The 15,361-nt window shown below is 36.5% G+C and overlaps 1 protein-coding gene and 1 pseudogene across 5 annotated transcripts in view; one reads left to right on the plus strand and one right to left on the minus strand.

Annotated features, from left to right (window-relative positions):
• Positions 1-610: 610 nt before the first annotated feature.
• LOC148970871 (uncharacterized) overlaps positions 611-15,361 on the minus strand; it is a 35,127-nt pseudogene continuing 20,376 nt past the window's right edge. The window contains exons 3-5 of the transcript XR_016147406.1: positions 14,602-15,059; positions 3,412-3,775; positions 611-918 (exon numbers count right to left, since the gene is read on the minus strand). The product of XR_016147406.1 is annotated as an uncharacterized LOC148970871 (transcript). The remainder of the gene's footprint in view (positions 919-3,411; positions 3,776-14,601; positions 15,060-15,361) is intronic.
• LOC120485650 (CMP-N-acetylneuraminate-beta-galactosamide-alpha-2,3-sialyltransferase 1) lies at positions 8,500-13,284 on the plus strand. Of its 4 annotated transcripts, none has more exons than XM_039681483.2 (7): positions 8,500-8,684; positions 9,546-9,850; positions 11,260-11,453; positions 11,569-11,748; positions 11,843-11,888; positions 11,978-12,097; positions 12,809-13,284. In XM_039681483.2, exons 2-7 carry the CDS (start codon positions 9,590-9,592, stop codon positions 12,971-12,973), a joined length of 966 nt encoding a protein of 321 aa, XP_039537417.2. In that variant the 5' UTR covers positions 8,500-8,684; positions 9,546-9,589; the 3' UTR covers positions 12,974-13,284. The 4 variants fall into 4 exon arrangements, with proteins under 4 accessions (XP_039537417.2, XP_039537418.2, XP_039537419.2 ...); XM_039681484.2 differs by lacking the exon at positions 8,500-8,684 and adding an exon at positions 8,738-8,913; XM_039681485.2 differs by lacking the exon at positions 8,500-8,684 and adding an exon at positions 8,738-8,913 and having other exon boundaries at positions 9,573-9,850.

Raw genomic sequence — 15,361 nt, forward strand, 5'->3', positions numbered from 1 at the left:
TTAACGGATGGTCTCTTACAGCTCAGCTTTAGAGTTGAACAGATAACTGAAGATTATATGCATGAAAACACCACTAGGCTACTGAACAATTATATATTTCTGTCTGTGCATTAAACATGTATCCTTGAAAATATCACAGTTAGGACTTGGACAGCATTATTTCTTAATTTCTGCATTCAGTGACGTCTTGAGTGCCACATGATCTTTCACAAAAAGCCGATTTTGTGCTCATTTCTTATTATTATCAATGTTGAACAAAGTGGTGCTGCTTAATATTTTTGAGGAAACGGTATAATAAGTATTTTTTTCAGGATTCTTTGATGAATAGAAAAGTCAAAAGAACAGCATTGAAAGGAAATATAAATATGTAACAATGTATATCTTTGTCCATTTTGACCATTACCGAGCATCCTATACATATTAATCTTTAAAAAGTACTTATGTGGTGTGGGGTTGGGTTGGGTTATGGTATGACTGAACGTACAATCGGTTCTACAATACACATCAAGTCAAACCCTGAATATTGACAACTAACCAGATTATATTGATTATTAATTTTTTTTTAAATTACATTATGTTCATCTAATGTCACATCCACAATAACAGGACTGTGTATATCATCAATACAGATGAATGTCATTAAATAATCGTGTAACTGAAACTCCTGAGACCTCGTCCTTCTCACCACCCTCTGTACACACTGATCAGCTCCCTTTTCTGAAGTTCTAAGACGGTCTTGGTCTCAATCCCTCCACTGTGTTTACCAGCGCGTTTGAATCTCTTGGGAGTGTTTTCGAAATAGTGGTGCGAAAATAAAAATCTTTGAGAGTTAATGTGCAACCACGTAGTGTGCACATAATGCATGAAAGCAGGTTGTATAACCATCGCCTGGAAGAACGAGAGGATCGTTAGCAGAAGTTACCTTGAGGTGTTAGTCATTGACCTACAATTGACCTGTTTGTGTTTATAGAGATTGGCGTTTACTTATTTATAACTGCATCACACATACATGTGCAGACATGCCCTCAGCTGTTGTTTCTGTTAGTTTAGCTCAAAGACGCTGTTCCACATGTCATTATTTCTTCTTTATTGAGATTCACAAAGATATCACAAATCTTTTGGGATGCGAATTCGATATTTTGAGCTGTTTATATCCTTATGACACTGAGCTGATACTATCCTTATATCGAGTGATGTTTATCATGTTGGATGATTTCGTATGGTATAAAGTATAATGGGATACATTATGTACCAATTGATGTTTATTATAGTATGCTCAGCAATTTTTTGTTCTTTATCCTTTCTGGTATTTCTTGTTTTCCAGACGAATGCCTCTACTGCCTGTATACCTACTTGTGAAATACCTGTCCCTCTGTAGCTTGTCCTTTTATCAATACATCACCTAAACCTACTTGACATTCTCCTCTATAAAGGTAAAAGGGTAGCAATTCGTAGAGAGAACGTAGTTATATACAATAAATATTCGTCCTTGTATGTGAATATTTACACTCACAGCTCCAATGCGAAAACCTTAAAAAAAAAATTTCGAAGTTGAATGTTGAAATTTTCACTCGCTGATAACCTGTATTCTAAATTTGAAGCCACAGACAAGTAGTCACACACGTGTAAAATGCAATTGAAAGAAATACCATGACAGTCACTATAACGCAACATATCTTTGCATTTATTTGTACATTCACAATACAAAAAATTCAAATTTCACGCCGTGACTTTTGCAACTCTTTTGGCAAAAATAACTTGTGCACTTGTGTTCAAAGGCCGTTTTATTGGTTGGTGCCTAGCCAATGAAATGGGACTCATATTGTACGCGATGATGTCACGAAACTCGCCTCCTCGTGGATGTTCTGAAATGCTAACATGGCTTAAAGCACAAGTTCAGTATTTTACACTAGAAGCCCTGTTTTAAGATCGTTTCTGATGAAATAGAACGGTTAAGATTGAAATTTGGACAGATTGAGAATTTCGGTTTCTGTGGTTGCACCCCCCAACCTCCACAATGGTTAGGTGCACGGGAACAATTCTTCATAAAACGCATTAAACTTTAGTTTACAAAGAAGTGAAACTCACCGAGTGGTCTGGGGTGTTCACTGATATGCTCTCACAAAAATCGACAGGTTTCCAACAGGTTTTATCGTAGTTTTTGTCACATGGAGTTGAACCTCCAAAACCTGTTGGAAAGCATCTTTCGCAGCGATTTTTGTGCAAATTTCAACATTCAACTTTTCACATTGGAGCTGTGAGGGTAAATGTTCAAGTACAAATATTTATTGCAAGTTTAAGTTCTCAAATTCAGATCTACGTGCTCTCGAGTATTGCTACTCTTTTGCCTTCATACTCCTCATCCTTATATTAAATTGTGCTCTGACAGGCACCCAGAGGGGTTCACTCATCTAATTACAAATCAGATCCAGACAGTCAAAGTCTCCCAAACAAGCTATGTTTTCATCCAAAGATGCTAATTTAACTTTATTTGCCTAAAACATTTGCGAATAAAACAGCGTCTCCATCTCATGTGTTCAAAAGAACAAAATTGCCCCTTCCTGGCAAATAGGCGCAAAATATCTAATAAAAATGGAAGTTGCAGCAATCTGTGGCTTTTCCCTCTACATCATAAATGAGTGGCTTCACAGATCACACAGTCGAAACACAATAAACACCGTCATGTTATCTTACATGCGGGTGTCTGGTATTTGGGAATGCAATCATGCGAGACGCTTCTGGGAGGGAATTAAACCATGTCATTCGGATGACAAACTTTGGCTCAGGCATTTCCGAATGACCAAACCAGCATTAAGATGCTATGCAATGAATTTGGCCCAGTTAGGCAATCACATCCTCTATTGAAGCAGTCACGTGAGCTGAGCTTGTTGTTGCAAATTAAGTTGTTTCCATTGTTTTCTTACATGATAAAAAAGTATCTGCCTCACTTGAGCACATACATTTTTTATGCGCATTTGTAGAATTTATGAGTATCTTGGCGTTTCCATCCAGCATTCTGTCATGCGAGATCACAAAATGTGCATAAAAATAGGTGTATGGAAACATAGCTAATGTCAAATGAAGCTTCCTAGAGGCGCATCAAACTAATTTATATCCAACCTGCAGATCCTGAAGTGCTTCATTAGCTAGTTTAGCAGTGTTGAAATAGGATTTGAGCGAAACTCTGCTGGAGAGTGGCCTCCAGGAGCAGGATTGAAGACCCATGGATCTGTGGTGACGCTAAAGGGTTTCCATGGCATGCGTTGTACCACTTTTCTCAAGCCTAAAGTAGTCTGTGTGCCAAATCTTTTAAAGAACATATGACTCATCTTACCCCACTCTCCTCTATATAACATTGTGGTTTTAGGACATTTTTAACACAAAGGTAAGAATGGAACTGAATATGCCTACCTGCCACCAGGTATAGATGTCGTGAGGAAGCCTGCAGTTATTGAGAGAGAGCAGTGGTGGAACATCTTGTCTGAAGCGTTTGGTAAACCACTCGTCATCACTTGCAGCCAAACACCGCTTCATTCAGACACAGGGTTCTTCGTGAAACAACGGCTCCACCATGCTATTGTTCATCAATAGTTTGAACAGATTATAAGGAACTTTATTTATGGTCACTGTACTGATGATGGCACTCAACAGAACCACGAAGAAGACCTTCATGTGTTTACAAGACGGCATTTTGAATGCAGAGGTGCTTCTATCCTCAGAGTTTGGGTTGGTGTAGATTGAGGTTCAGGCGATTCCTCTGGCAATATTCACCCAGCTGCAAGAAACTGAGCATTAAGGATAATAAAAAAGAGATAATATAGGCTAAATAATGAAAATATTGATGAGAATAAAGGGTTAGAGGGAAAGTAGATTCCACTTTGGTACTTTTCCATTGTTTTTCAATAAGAATTTAAAAAAAGACTTGTCTATGAACCTATCGTGCTTTTTTCGTAAAACACCTTCTGTGTGAACATTGTTGTGGCGAATTCTTGATATGGTCTAATGAATTCTGTTTAGCATCCGGTAACGAGAGGGGTAATTATTTGGCCGCAGTGAGTTTCACAGATCAGATCCTCAGCCTGATACTAGCAATATTCTGTTATCTTTCCATTTTAATGAACCTATAGTCTTCTGAAGTGTTTTTTTGTTTGTTTGTTTGTTTTTTAATGATGGGTTGTTCCAATGTGTTTGGGTCAAAGAGCGACAAACCCAACCGTTGCTTTAAATTAAACAGTTTAGGTTGTCCATATTTGACCTGAAACAACCCGTTATTTTTTGTTTCTCAATTTTAAGTTGTTTTTTGATATGGTTTTTTTTTTTTTTTTTTCATTGTACCCCTACATAACAGTGCTCGAATGTATTATAGCTTACACAATAATATTAATGAGCATAGGCAACAAAGGTAGGCTACATAAAAAATAAAACTTCTAATGAAATATACCATTTTCAGCTGTGGTTTTATGCATTGGTCGAAATCTTGAGGCGGGATCCGGGATCCCCCATAAGGTATTAGGGACCTCCCCATCAAAAGTAAAAAAAAATAATAAAGAAATAAATAAACTTAATTGGGCGGGTCCCTCTGATATTTTCATTTAGTAAAAATAATGACAAATCTGATTAAAAGCATTCAATGGATAAAGTAAATTTAATGAATGAATTATTTACGATAATTATATTAGGTTTGTTTACAGGCTAGTTGCCATGTCTCTTTAAAATGTAAACGTCCCCTCTGCGTTCCAGGCAGGTTTTTGAGCACAACTTCAAAACCACGACTTTGTAGCGTTCCAACGCAGTCACGACCAACTACCTGAGCGCAATATATTGTTGTTTCAGACACATAATAGTAAAATACACAACCGGGTGTGTATTATTATCATTATTATTCTACAATTATTCATTTGACTGCAACGTTGTACTGTCCTTGTATTCTCACCGTGAACCGCCATAGGTGCTGCCATTGTTGTTTTGTATGGTTTCGCGGGCTATGTGACGTCAGAGCTCGTAACTGGGAGTACGTCGATCTAGAAACTTTAAGAGTTCACGGGTGGGAAGTCACGGGTTTGACTGCCGTTCAAGTGCACTTTCACGGTATAAGGTAGGAAAACACGGGTTACAGGCATACTGCCTGAACGCGGCGGCATAAAGCGCTGTGCGCATGACATCGATGACAGGACTGCTTGATTGGCGCCGCTCAGGTGAAGCTAATCTTTGTTTTAAAAAAAATAGAGAATAATAAACCTCCACTCGCAGGCGGGAAGAGAAAGCTACTGACTTTTTTGATGGGTAATTTTCTCATATCTTTCAACTATTCACTTTTGGATTCCTTGCATAAATTGGAAACATTTAGGCTCTAAAGTTACCATTTTTATCATTACTAATCAGACTGACAGCCTGTTTTGTCACACATTATACGTTTAATATCTGTATTATTATCACAGTGTCACGTCATTCATCCTGTTGTTTTTAGGGTAACTTAAATAGGGCCTACATTGGTAAATAAAGCTAGAATCATTCTGTTGGATGTGCACTGCCGTTCAAAAATATCTTCTGCTCACCAAACCTGCATCGATTTGATTCAAAATATAGAGATCGCTAAGACAACACATGTGACCACTGGGCGGCAACGTCATCAGCACGCAAATAATTATGGGTATGTTTGGCCAGTTTACATGTGCTGGCATAGCAGGCTTGCTTTCTGGCATGAAAAAAAAAATCCTACAAAAATGCAGCAGGCTAAAGATTGTCGGACAAAGCTAAATCCTAATGCAAAGATGAGATATGAGGAGAAAATAAAGGGAATCAAAGGACTGGATCCTTATAAGCATAGGATATATATATGAGCATTTTTTTTTTTTTTTTTTTAATCTTGTTGATCTACGGGGTGATCTTAACTAATTTTGTAATCTATTACAATTTGTAGTTGTCTGTGATGTGGGGCTAATTATGTACTCCTAATGAGCTTAATTGTTTACAGATGGAGTTCTGTGGAGTGGTCATGTACGCATTTAAAAAGAGATGTTTTTGAACATTTTGTATACTCCTGACGAAGGTCGTGTGACCGAAACGTTGTGTGTGAATAAACTTGATTGAAAAGTGCAAGTAGCTAATGATAGTGTGCAGGAGTTCCTTATCTGCTTGAATGACTGGGGCCTGTTTCAGAAAGGAGGTTAAGTGAAAACTCTGAGTATGTTAACCCTGAAATGAGGGAAACTCTGGGTTTTCTGTTTCAGAAAGGGAGGTAAGTTAAACCTGAGACAGCAGAGTAAGTCAAGCCCATTTCTGAAAGAGAGGTAACTTATACTCAGAGTCAGTTACCATGGTAACTTACTCCGTGAACCTAACCTGGTCGGGAGCAGGTTTTCTTCAGTAAACTCAGAATTTCTTGCGGTCTCCTCCCCTTTTTTAAAGAGGAAGTGCTGTTAAACACCAACAATAATACTAAAATGTATTTACACATTCTTTAAGGAATATATATTGTTTGTCCATGGTTTAATTGACTAAATCTGTTTTGTAGCACTTTGCCAAAAAATAAAAGGATTTAAAACGTTTGCTAAACTTTTATTTGATTACCACCGTTTTTGATAATATATTTCTATTAAATCATTAAAAAAATTGGAATAAAAAACATTTAATAGAACTCACTTATTTTTCAAACATAATTTAATAAGTTATTAATGATAAAAAATAAGATGTTAATCTTATTCATAATCAATTATTGAAGTTAGTTGATATGTTTTATTGAACAAATGTTTAATTTATTTAACTGTCATTTTAACTGATGATAATAATAACCGTAATTTAAGAATGCAGTTTATATATTTAATAATTGTTTAATACCATAAACCGTGATATTTTCTGAGATGTTTCTCAACTCTCCCCACATGGGGAAGTCCCCCACCCCACCCCCACAAGTTACTCAGCAACTTTTACTCATGTTTTAAATTAACTACTTTTTACTTGAGTGAATTTTTAGACTGGTAGCCTATTTTTACTTTAACTTAGGTAAAATTTTATCAAAGTAATAGTAGCCTACTTTAGGTTGAATAACAGTAAGTTTACTATATTATAACAGTAAGTTACTCTAAAATAGTTATGAATTATTAACTGACATCTTCAACGGTGTAGTTAGATTAATGTAATAATCAGGCTATACCATCTCTAGAAAGTATTGGTCTACATATTACTAATTGCTAAATCTCAACCTCAACCACTTGATTAATACAAAGAGGAGAGACAAGAAACTGCACTTTTAATTCTTTCAAATTCACAATATACAATTGCATGAATTATTCTTGAATTGATCAAAGTGTGTAGAGGGAGAAGGTTACATAAAAAATATACCTTTTAAAAATGTATGTTAAATCCACTATTGTTTTATACTTAATTGGTTTATGTAGTAGGCTAGCCTATTTAATGTAATTGCATCATATTTTATTTTAAATTACAGAAGAATTAAGAGTAATCCCTTTAATTAAATTACAATATTTAGATTACTTGGTAATTAATAAACACCTCTTTTTGTCTGGCGCTGTTGCCATGGTGACTCATAATATCTGTGCTCCATTGATAATGGCTTTTTATAGTTGTGGTGCAAGCGCTTAACTCAGAGTCGGTCAACTCAGAGTTGATTGAACTAACTCATTTCAGCTGTTCTGTAACCGAAAACTCAGAGTTTCCCATCTCAGGGTAAGTCAACTCTGAGTTCAAGCTTTAACTCAGAGTTGGTTGAACCTCCTTATTGAAACGGGCCCCTGGTCTTATTATCCGACGCACCTATCACCTGCAGGTGTGCGATTGAGTTTGGTCACTAAGTAATAATACAATAAAATATTATTTATTTATGTGATTAAAGGCTCCTTGACCTGGGTTCATATCTAATCTCACCTGCAGATATTAGGGTCCATAGTAACAGGACTGAGATAATAAAAATAATAATAATAATAAAATAATAATAATAAAAAAGAAAACATTTTAAATCACATTGGATATAAATTTATACAACAATGCAAAAAAATTAAGATATCTGAAGGATTTTAATCATTATACTTAAAGTTTAGAGATGGAGAGTGGCGACATGTTATATGTAAATGTTTTTAATTATACATTTTTAATTTGTAGTTAGCTTAATGTGCAGGAAATTTTGATTAATAATAAAATGTATTTTAGAGTTAATTTTCATGGATTTTTTATATAATGTCCTGGGGACAGAAATGTCACCCTTTCGGTGGAATGGCTCTTGTAGAGTTTCACACGCGCCCGCGCACACACACACATAAATGCAAATGTTTATTATCTTTGTCCATCAACGGCCATCCCTCACTCTCAGAAAACAATGTACGAAACCTGTCACTATATGGCTGCATGTATATCTTTTCAAAAGGTACCTCCCAGAGACATGCAGCTTTATAGCTTATGCTCGACCTTTTGACGAATTCTGACGTGTCAGTTACCCCTCCCTTTCCCCAACAGTATGCATAAAATGTGCAAGTTTGAAAACAGGACAAATTCACCTCAAAGCTGTTTTTAAAGCCCAAGCAATTCTCTTCGGAACAGTTTCTCTTGGGCTGTATTTTTTTTACATTTCTTTAAACCAAAGAACAGAAGCAGCATACAGTTGCTTTTTATTTTCTGAGATATCTTGATAATGTTATTTGGACAGCATGCATACTCCGGGGTATGACCAGGTAAAACCCGTTCCACGAGTTGAGGGACGAACATTATTGTCTTTGGTTTTTTCGACGCAAAGCTTTTACCTCACAGATGCTCTAATGATTCAGATGGCAAGAAATAAACATATTGCTAAAGTATTGCATATATTTCCTGGCCATAATATATCTATACAGACCTCAATAAATACTTATAAGATTAAGAAATAGGCTACGAGAAACCTGCCAGCCTGACCTTATCAATTAGGTAAGTTTCACATTTTATAGACTAGACAGCGGAAATTTTTTTTTATAAATGTCAATATTGTCTTATCTTCTCGGTGTACATAAATTCGATCAGTGTAATGAACTTAATGTTTTAGCCTTTGAAATGTTACGTGATAGTGGACTGAGCGGACACTTCTATTGGTGAAACAGTTATTTTTGTTATTTCAATATTGCTTGTTTTTATAATATTTAACCTAAATGAAATGTATGAAATAAGCCTATTTGAAACTATTTAATTAATTAACCCTATGATGTATTAATTATTCACGTCAAAAATATTCAATTATTTTCCCAAAAGGATGTATTTTTAAATGAATGATGCATTGCGTAGCCTCTTTTTTTAAAAGAAAAAAAAAAGCTACACTGCTCTTTTATTGCACTGTATGATTTGAATTACTAATCGAAAGTCGAGTTTAACGTGACAATTCATGCGGAAAGGACAGAATTTACCCTGAGGACAAGTTACTAGACTATAGCCTACATGATTGTGATGAGTTATGATTGTTCATTTTTACAGTGCGGTGGTTTGAACCCTATACTCAAAGAACTGTTTAACAGTAATTTAAAGCTATAGTGCAGCCTAAATCACGTATCATTTTTCTGTCTATTTAGTAGGCTAACCAAACTTCATTCGTCCAGGAACACACCAGCAAAAGATGCAGTTCTTCAACAGAGCTCGCTACATCACGTTGACTGCATGCTGTATGACCATCTTTCTTCTGTACACTCAAAACGCCCCGATGGACGATACCACAGACTCATTTGATTATTTATTCGAACCCTCATGCTCCTGTAAAACTTGCGTCATGGGATTGCTGGATGATGACTGGTTCGTTTATCGGTACGATCCCACCATACCAGCTCTCCTCAACAGAAAAAACAGCGTGTTACATGGAGACACGAACAAATGGTGGAGGGTAAGTCTTTAAAATATTTGACTTTAAAACACGATGATTCACTGTACGCCAAATTAAATAAATTTACACAAAAGCTATTTTTTCTGGAAAAAAGTGCCCTTTTTTTCTGGGGTCCTTTTTTTTTTTTTTTTTTTAAATAATAGCCTATATACCTAGGCTATATTACTGTTTGCGCACAGCTTCCCTGCCAAAAAGTATATTTATTGAATAGTGTGTCTAAATATCAGAGTTCACAGTTTGCGACTGCGCTGGTGAGCTCGCGCTGCGCTCAGTGCGCATGTAGTTTGGATTTTGACCGGCAGCGGATAAACAGGTCGTGCGGTTCAAAGGAGGCTATTGATATCGCGTATTGAGTCGGATGACAATATTGGTTCAATAATCGTTTTGTGGAGAAAAAAAAAATATCGTGAAAACGAATGAATGAGCATATCAATTTAAGATGTGCATGGCTAAATGTAATTTTTGACCTATCCGGAAGTTTTTCTAACTTTTTTTATGGTCTAAAACTCTCATTAGCCTATTAAAGTTTATGACTTGCATACATCAAAAGTCTTTCCCCTTTAGAAATTTAAAAATCTAAATTGATGAATTTAGAAAAAAAATCTACAGATGCAAACGAATTAAGGACAGTAGGTTTAAAACAAACTCCATCTAAATGTGGATTTTGAACGTTTTATTTGATGTTGATGATGATACAGTCCTCCCTCAAATGTCCATATCACCCAATGTATCGAATATAGCCTACTTGATTGAAACTAGCATAGAAAACATGGACATTGTGGCATGGTTTCCTTTATAAACCTATGAATAATAAGGAGACCATGGTTTCATTCTGTGTGAACTGATTATTTTATAGGCATCTTTTGAAAATGAAACGATTGCGTGAGTTTGAGGAAAATTAAATTAACTTTTTTAATGCTTTTTTTTTTTTTAAGTCAGAGTTAATATTTTTCCCGATACATATTTTTTTTGTTTTAAAATAATGAGAAGTGCCCTTTTTCTCACTTGAGCCCCTCCCCCTAAAAATGTCTTTTCACGTGGGTGGGTGTCCGCGCAAACGTTTTGACTATTTGCATATTCCTGATAGCTAAGTGATAGTTAACAAAGGTTATCTTCCAGTTGAGTTTATTCCTTTTTTTATGGCAGCATGGTTTCTAAGTTCAACCAACTACATATTTTACAATGGCAGTTTTTGATTTGTAGTTCTTTTCATATTCTGTGCCAGAATAATTAGTGCTTATCTCTTATAGCCTTCTCCATATGCATCCTGATAACAACATGTATAGTTATTTTTTGTAAGCTTAACTTCCTGATGTATGTTGTCATCAGAATGTATATGCAGAAAGAAAGGCAGCCAGTTGAGGAAGTGAAAATAAAAGCAGTATCCTACTTTCTGAATATTTCTATAGGGCCTACAACCGTCAAAGTTCAGAGTCAACTACACAGAGGTGGTGGACCAGCTGTTTTCTCTCTTTCCCGATGAAGATCACTACTCAGACGCTGGTCCAGATCGCTGCAGAACCTGTGCTGTGGTGGGAAACTCTGGGAACCTCCTAAAGTCCAACTACGGTGAACTGATAGACAGCCATGACTTAGTCATAAGGTATTAGAACACAGAACAAATCTGATAAATGTTCTCTATACAGGAGTGGTTGTCAACCACGTTCGTCGTATATCTCCTGCAATAATCTTCTTTCGGTGGCCTCTTTTTCTCTCAGGATAAATAAAGGCCCGACAAAAGGTTATGAGAAGGACGTGGGGTTTAAGACCACTCACCGGATTCTCTATCCCGAGAGCGCTGTGGACTTGGATGACGACACCCATCTGGTGCTTTTTCCCTTCAAGATTCGTGATATGCAGTGGCTCATAAGCACCTTCACCACTAGACACATCACACGGTGAGTACTGTTCAATAAAACAATTAAAAAATCGTGAACGCAAAAAAAAAAAAAAAAAAAAATGATCATCTACATAATTATTTTTGTTTCTCAGCACCTACACACGAGTCAAAGCTTCAATCAAAGCAGACCAGGACAAGGTAAGTGCCCATATCATTAAATCAATGTTAGTGAAGCTAATTTTTAAGCCCTATGAATCTATCTCATAAATGATTTGGTTTCTGTCCAGGTGATGATCCTCCACCCTGCTTTTATAAAATACACCTATGAGAAATGGCTGCAGAAAAATGGCAAATATCCTTCTACTGGCTTCATTACAATAGTATTTGCCCTGCATGTCTGTGATCAGGTACGACTGCTTACATTTTTTACATGATGCTTCAGTTTAAGATTTCAGCTTATGATAAACAGGTTTTCTGTAGATAGAAAAAAATAAATAAATAAAAAATTTGCATGTTCACTATTACGTGCCTGCTAAGCACACTAGTCTGTAGCCACTGGTCAAATATTTTACTAAAAAAATAGAGATTATATCTCTATTTACACGCTACTCATATGCCTATTACTGTATGTTTCTGGATCAACATCTTTGCAGATCCTGGTCTGGAAAAACAAGTTTTGCGTTTTTTGTAAAATTTACACTTGCAACCAGGGTTAGGTGCTTCTACATCAGTGTTATTCACCTATCATTTCCCTCTGATTATAGGGATAAGTTATGGGAAGGTCATAGATCTAGGGGTATAGGGATAGGGTTACTTTCGGACAGGAATAGTGTTCCAGTTTCAACAAAATATGTTGATCCAGGAACATGCCTTGCTTGACCCTATAATGCCTACACCCACCTACCTAACTGTCCACTCCACTGATTCTGTAATAAAATAACATTAAAAATTACAATAAATTTTATTAACATTTTGTATTTGCATATATGCCTTTTATCCCAACCTTCATATCACAAAGCGTTTTTTGCATTAAAAGCAATACTTTGCATACTCAAATAGCCCAAGGGACTACACTGAAATGGCAAAATGATGTCCTGACAGCTCTGTCTTTTACGCAGGTGAATGTCTTTGGGTTTGGAGCTTCAAGTACTGGAACCTGGCATCATTACTTTGACAAATCTCACACTCACTATAAAGGCGGCCCTCATAAAGGAGACATTGAAAACGTAACAATCCATCAACTTCTGCACAGAAACAAGATTTCAATATATAAAGGGTATTGATAAAGAAAACTGTTCTTACAATCAATGCAGGATTTCAGGATGGATTAAGTGCTGAGATGGCTACAAAAATGAATGAATAAATTTCAGTGTGTTTAATATAAATGTTGGCTTACAGTGGCAATGTTTTGAGAGCTGTAGAATGTCCTACTCTTTTTTTTCTTCTTCTTTTTTTTTCTATTTATAATGCCTTACTGCACACATTGTAAACATATATGTTGTTAATGTATTAATATATAAGACATCTGGAATGTTAAAGTTTATGTGGATCATTATCTTGTATTTTAAAAATAAATAAATAAAATTAAAAGGTTGAGCTTTTGCATGCATGCATTTGTGCTTGGGCTTTAGCATAAGGCCGGATGAATCCGGTTTTCCTACTGCTCATAAAATATTCCCCTCTAGGCTTAAGAGATATGATCAGTTTAGAAGGAAAGGATCTCAAACTGACGAGCTGAAGACGTTACTGTAGCTTTAGTCATTAATAGACACAGTACAATCTTGAGAATAAATTCCAGCACAGCGCTACAGATGAGTCGTGTAAAACCCGATTGCAGTTTTATTAAAGCAGGCTAAATGTGAATGAATACAACATAAAAAAAATAAAACAATGAGCTGAACAAAATTGAAACTTGGCTTGAGTGTAAACTTGGCACAGCATAAACTCATGGAACCGCAGTTAGACAAATAAAAGGCTTGTCAATGAATTTGTTTTAGTGCATAATTCCTTTATGATGCCCTCGAGGGGAAAATCATTTGCCAATTTAACTTTAAGGTGGAGGAGAGGCGCCATCAGTTATTTCTAGAGCAATTAAATACTTGTTCCGCCTGTTTTGTTATGATAATAATAGTTCTATGCTGAAATAATATCGGCAATTTTTATGACTGATTATTTACTTTCCATTAGGCTAATTTTACTGCCCCAAAGGTGGTAGCGGCAGCGCTGACTGTATTTATAAAGCACAATAAAAACAATAGGCCTGTGAAAAATGAATAATATCATTTAAAAGAAAACTAAAAGACAACACAAACACACAATTGATGTTTAGACGAAATCTGCGATGAACTAAATCTTTTCAGAATCGATCACCATGTGAGTAACCATAGCAACAGGCAGTCTGACTAGAGCGTTTGACTGCCTGTTGCTATGGTTACTCACAGCTGTTGTAGGCAGCGCATTTATTTATGAATTTCGAATGGTAAACAGGCAGTTTCACCAAAACTACTTTACTGGGTGTCCTCTATCACTTTTTAACGGACACCCTGCAGCCAATCAGAATCGAGTATTCACCCAGACCATGGTATAAAATAATTTATTTAGTTGAGATAACTTATTATTTTGAGTTTCTGATGATTAAATTAATCACCTTCATTGTATTAACTCACTTTTTCCAGTTCAATCTTAACTTAAACTTAACATTTTAAGGCAACCCAGGTTACTTACTTTTTTATGTTAAACCATCAATATTTTTTTACAGTGTGGGTGCATAGCACTGGAAGTGGCTGTAAGAGACTGGCAGGTTTAAGGTGGGAAGATTTGACCGTGTTACATTGGTGAATGAACTTGATAAAATCAGCCCGGAGTGTGGGCCACCAGAAGCGGTTGGAGACTAGTTGTATAGCACAAATACCTGGGTGTCCAGCGCTGAGAGTGCAGTGAACCCATCGAAGCACTCAATCATGGAAATTGAGGAGTACGAACAGACGGTCCCCAGTACACTCGGGCGGTACCGGAAGAGCTGATAGTTAGGCCCATGGATCCACCCATGGATTCTGGCTTTGAGATCTCGTTGACATCCTTGAACCAGTAAGACAGAGCATCAGCTTTCCCGTTCTTGGACTCCGGTCTGTACGTGATCTTGAAATTGAAGCAGGAGAAGAACAGTGACCAGCGAGCCTGACGAGCATTCAAGCGTTTGGTGGACCTGATATATTCCAGATTTCTGTGGTCAGTAAGGACAGTGAAAGGCAGACGAGCCCCCTCCAGCCAGTGCCTCCACTCCTCCAAGGCCGCCTTCATGCCCAGATGCTCCCGGTCGCCCACAGCATAATTGCGTTCCCCCGAATTCAGCTTGCGAGAGAAGAAACACTGGGAAACATTTTAGTGGGGTTACCGTGGCAATCACATCATTCCAGCCAGCAATAAGTAAATCAACATGTCTACCCAATCAACATGAGTGGACGCCTATATAAAATGACAAATATGCATACTTTTACACTCTGATTATTTGTAAGTGTGAGCTCATGAAAGTTCAAGTGTTGCATCTTTTCTTCAGTTAAGAAAATAAAAATGGCCAAATAGTAAAAAGCTAACAGGGAGGGTTCCCTTGTGTAGTGAAGTGTTTAGCTGAGAGAGATTTTTGAGAAAAATTAACATGCATCTGATTTATA

The sequence above is a fragment of the Pimephales promelas genome, chromosome 18 (genome assembly GCF_988280905.1).
Source record: "Pimephales promelas chromosome 18, fPimPro1.hap1.1, whole genome shotgun sequence".
NCBI lineage: Eukaryota > Metazoa > Chordata > Actinopteri > Cypriniformes > Leuciscidae > Pimephales > Pimephales promelas.

What these genes read in the sequence shown, in the direction of transcription:
- LOC120485650 (XM_039681483.2), top strand. Translation starts at nt 9,590, where the DNA reads ATGCAGTTCTTCAACAGAGCTCGCTACATCACGTTGACTGCATGCTGT. An exon ending in ACACGAACAAATGGTGGAGG is followed by an intron (nt 9,851 to 11,259) that starts GTAAGTCTTTAA and finishes ATATTTCTATAG; the next exon opens with GGCCTACAACCGTCAAAGTT. An exon ending in AGCCATGACTTAGTCATAAG is followed by an intron (nt 11,454 to 11,568) that starts GTATTAGAACAC and finishes TTTTTCTCTCAG; the next exon opens with GATAAATAAAGGCCCGACAA.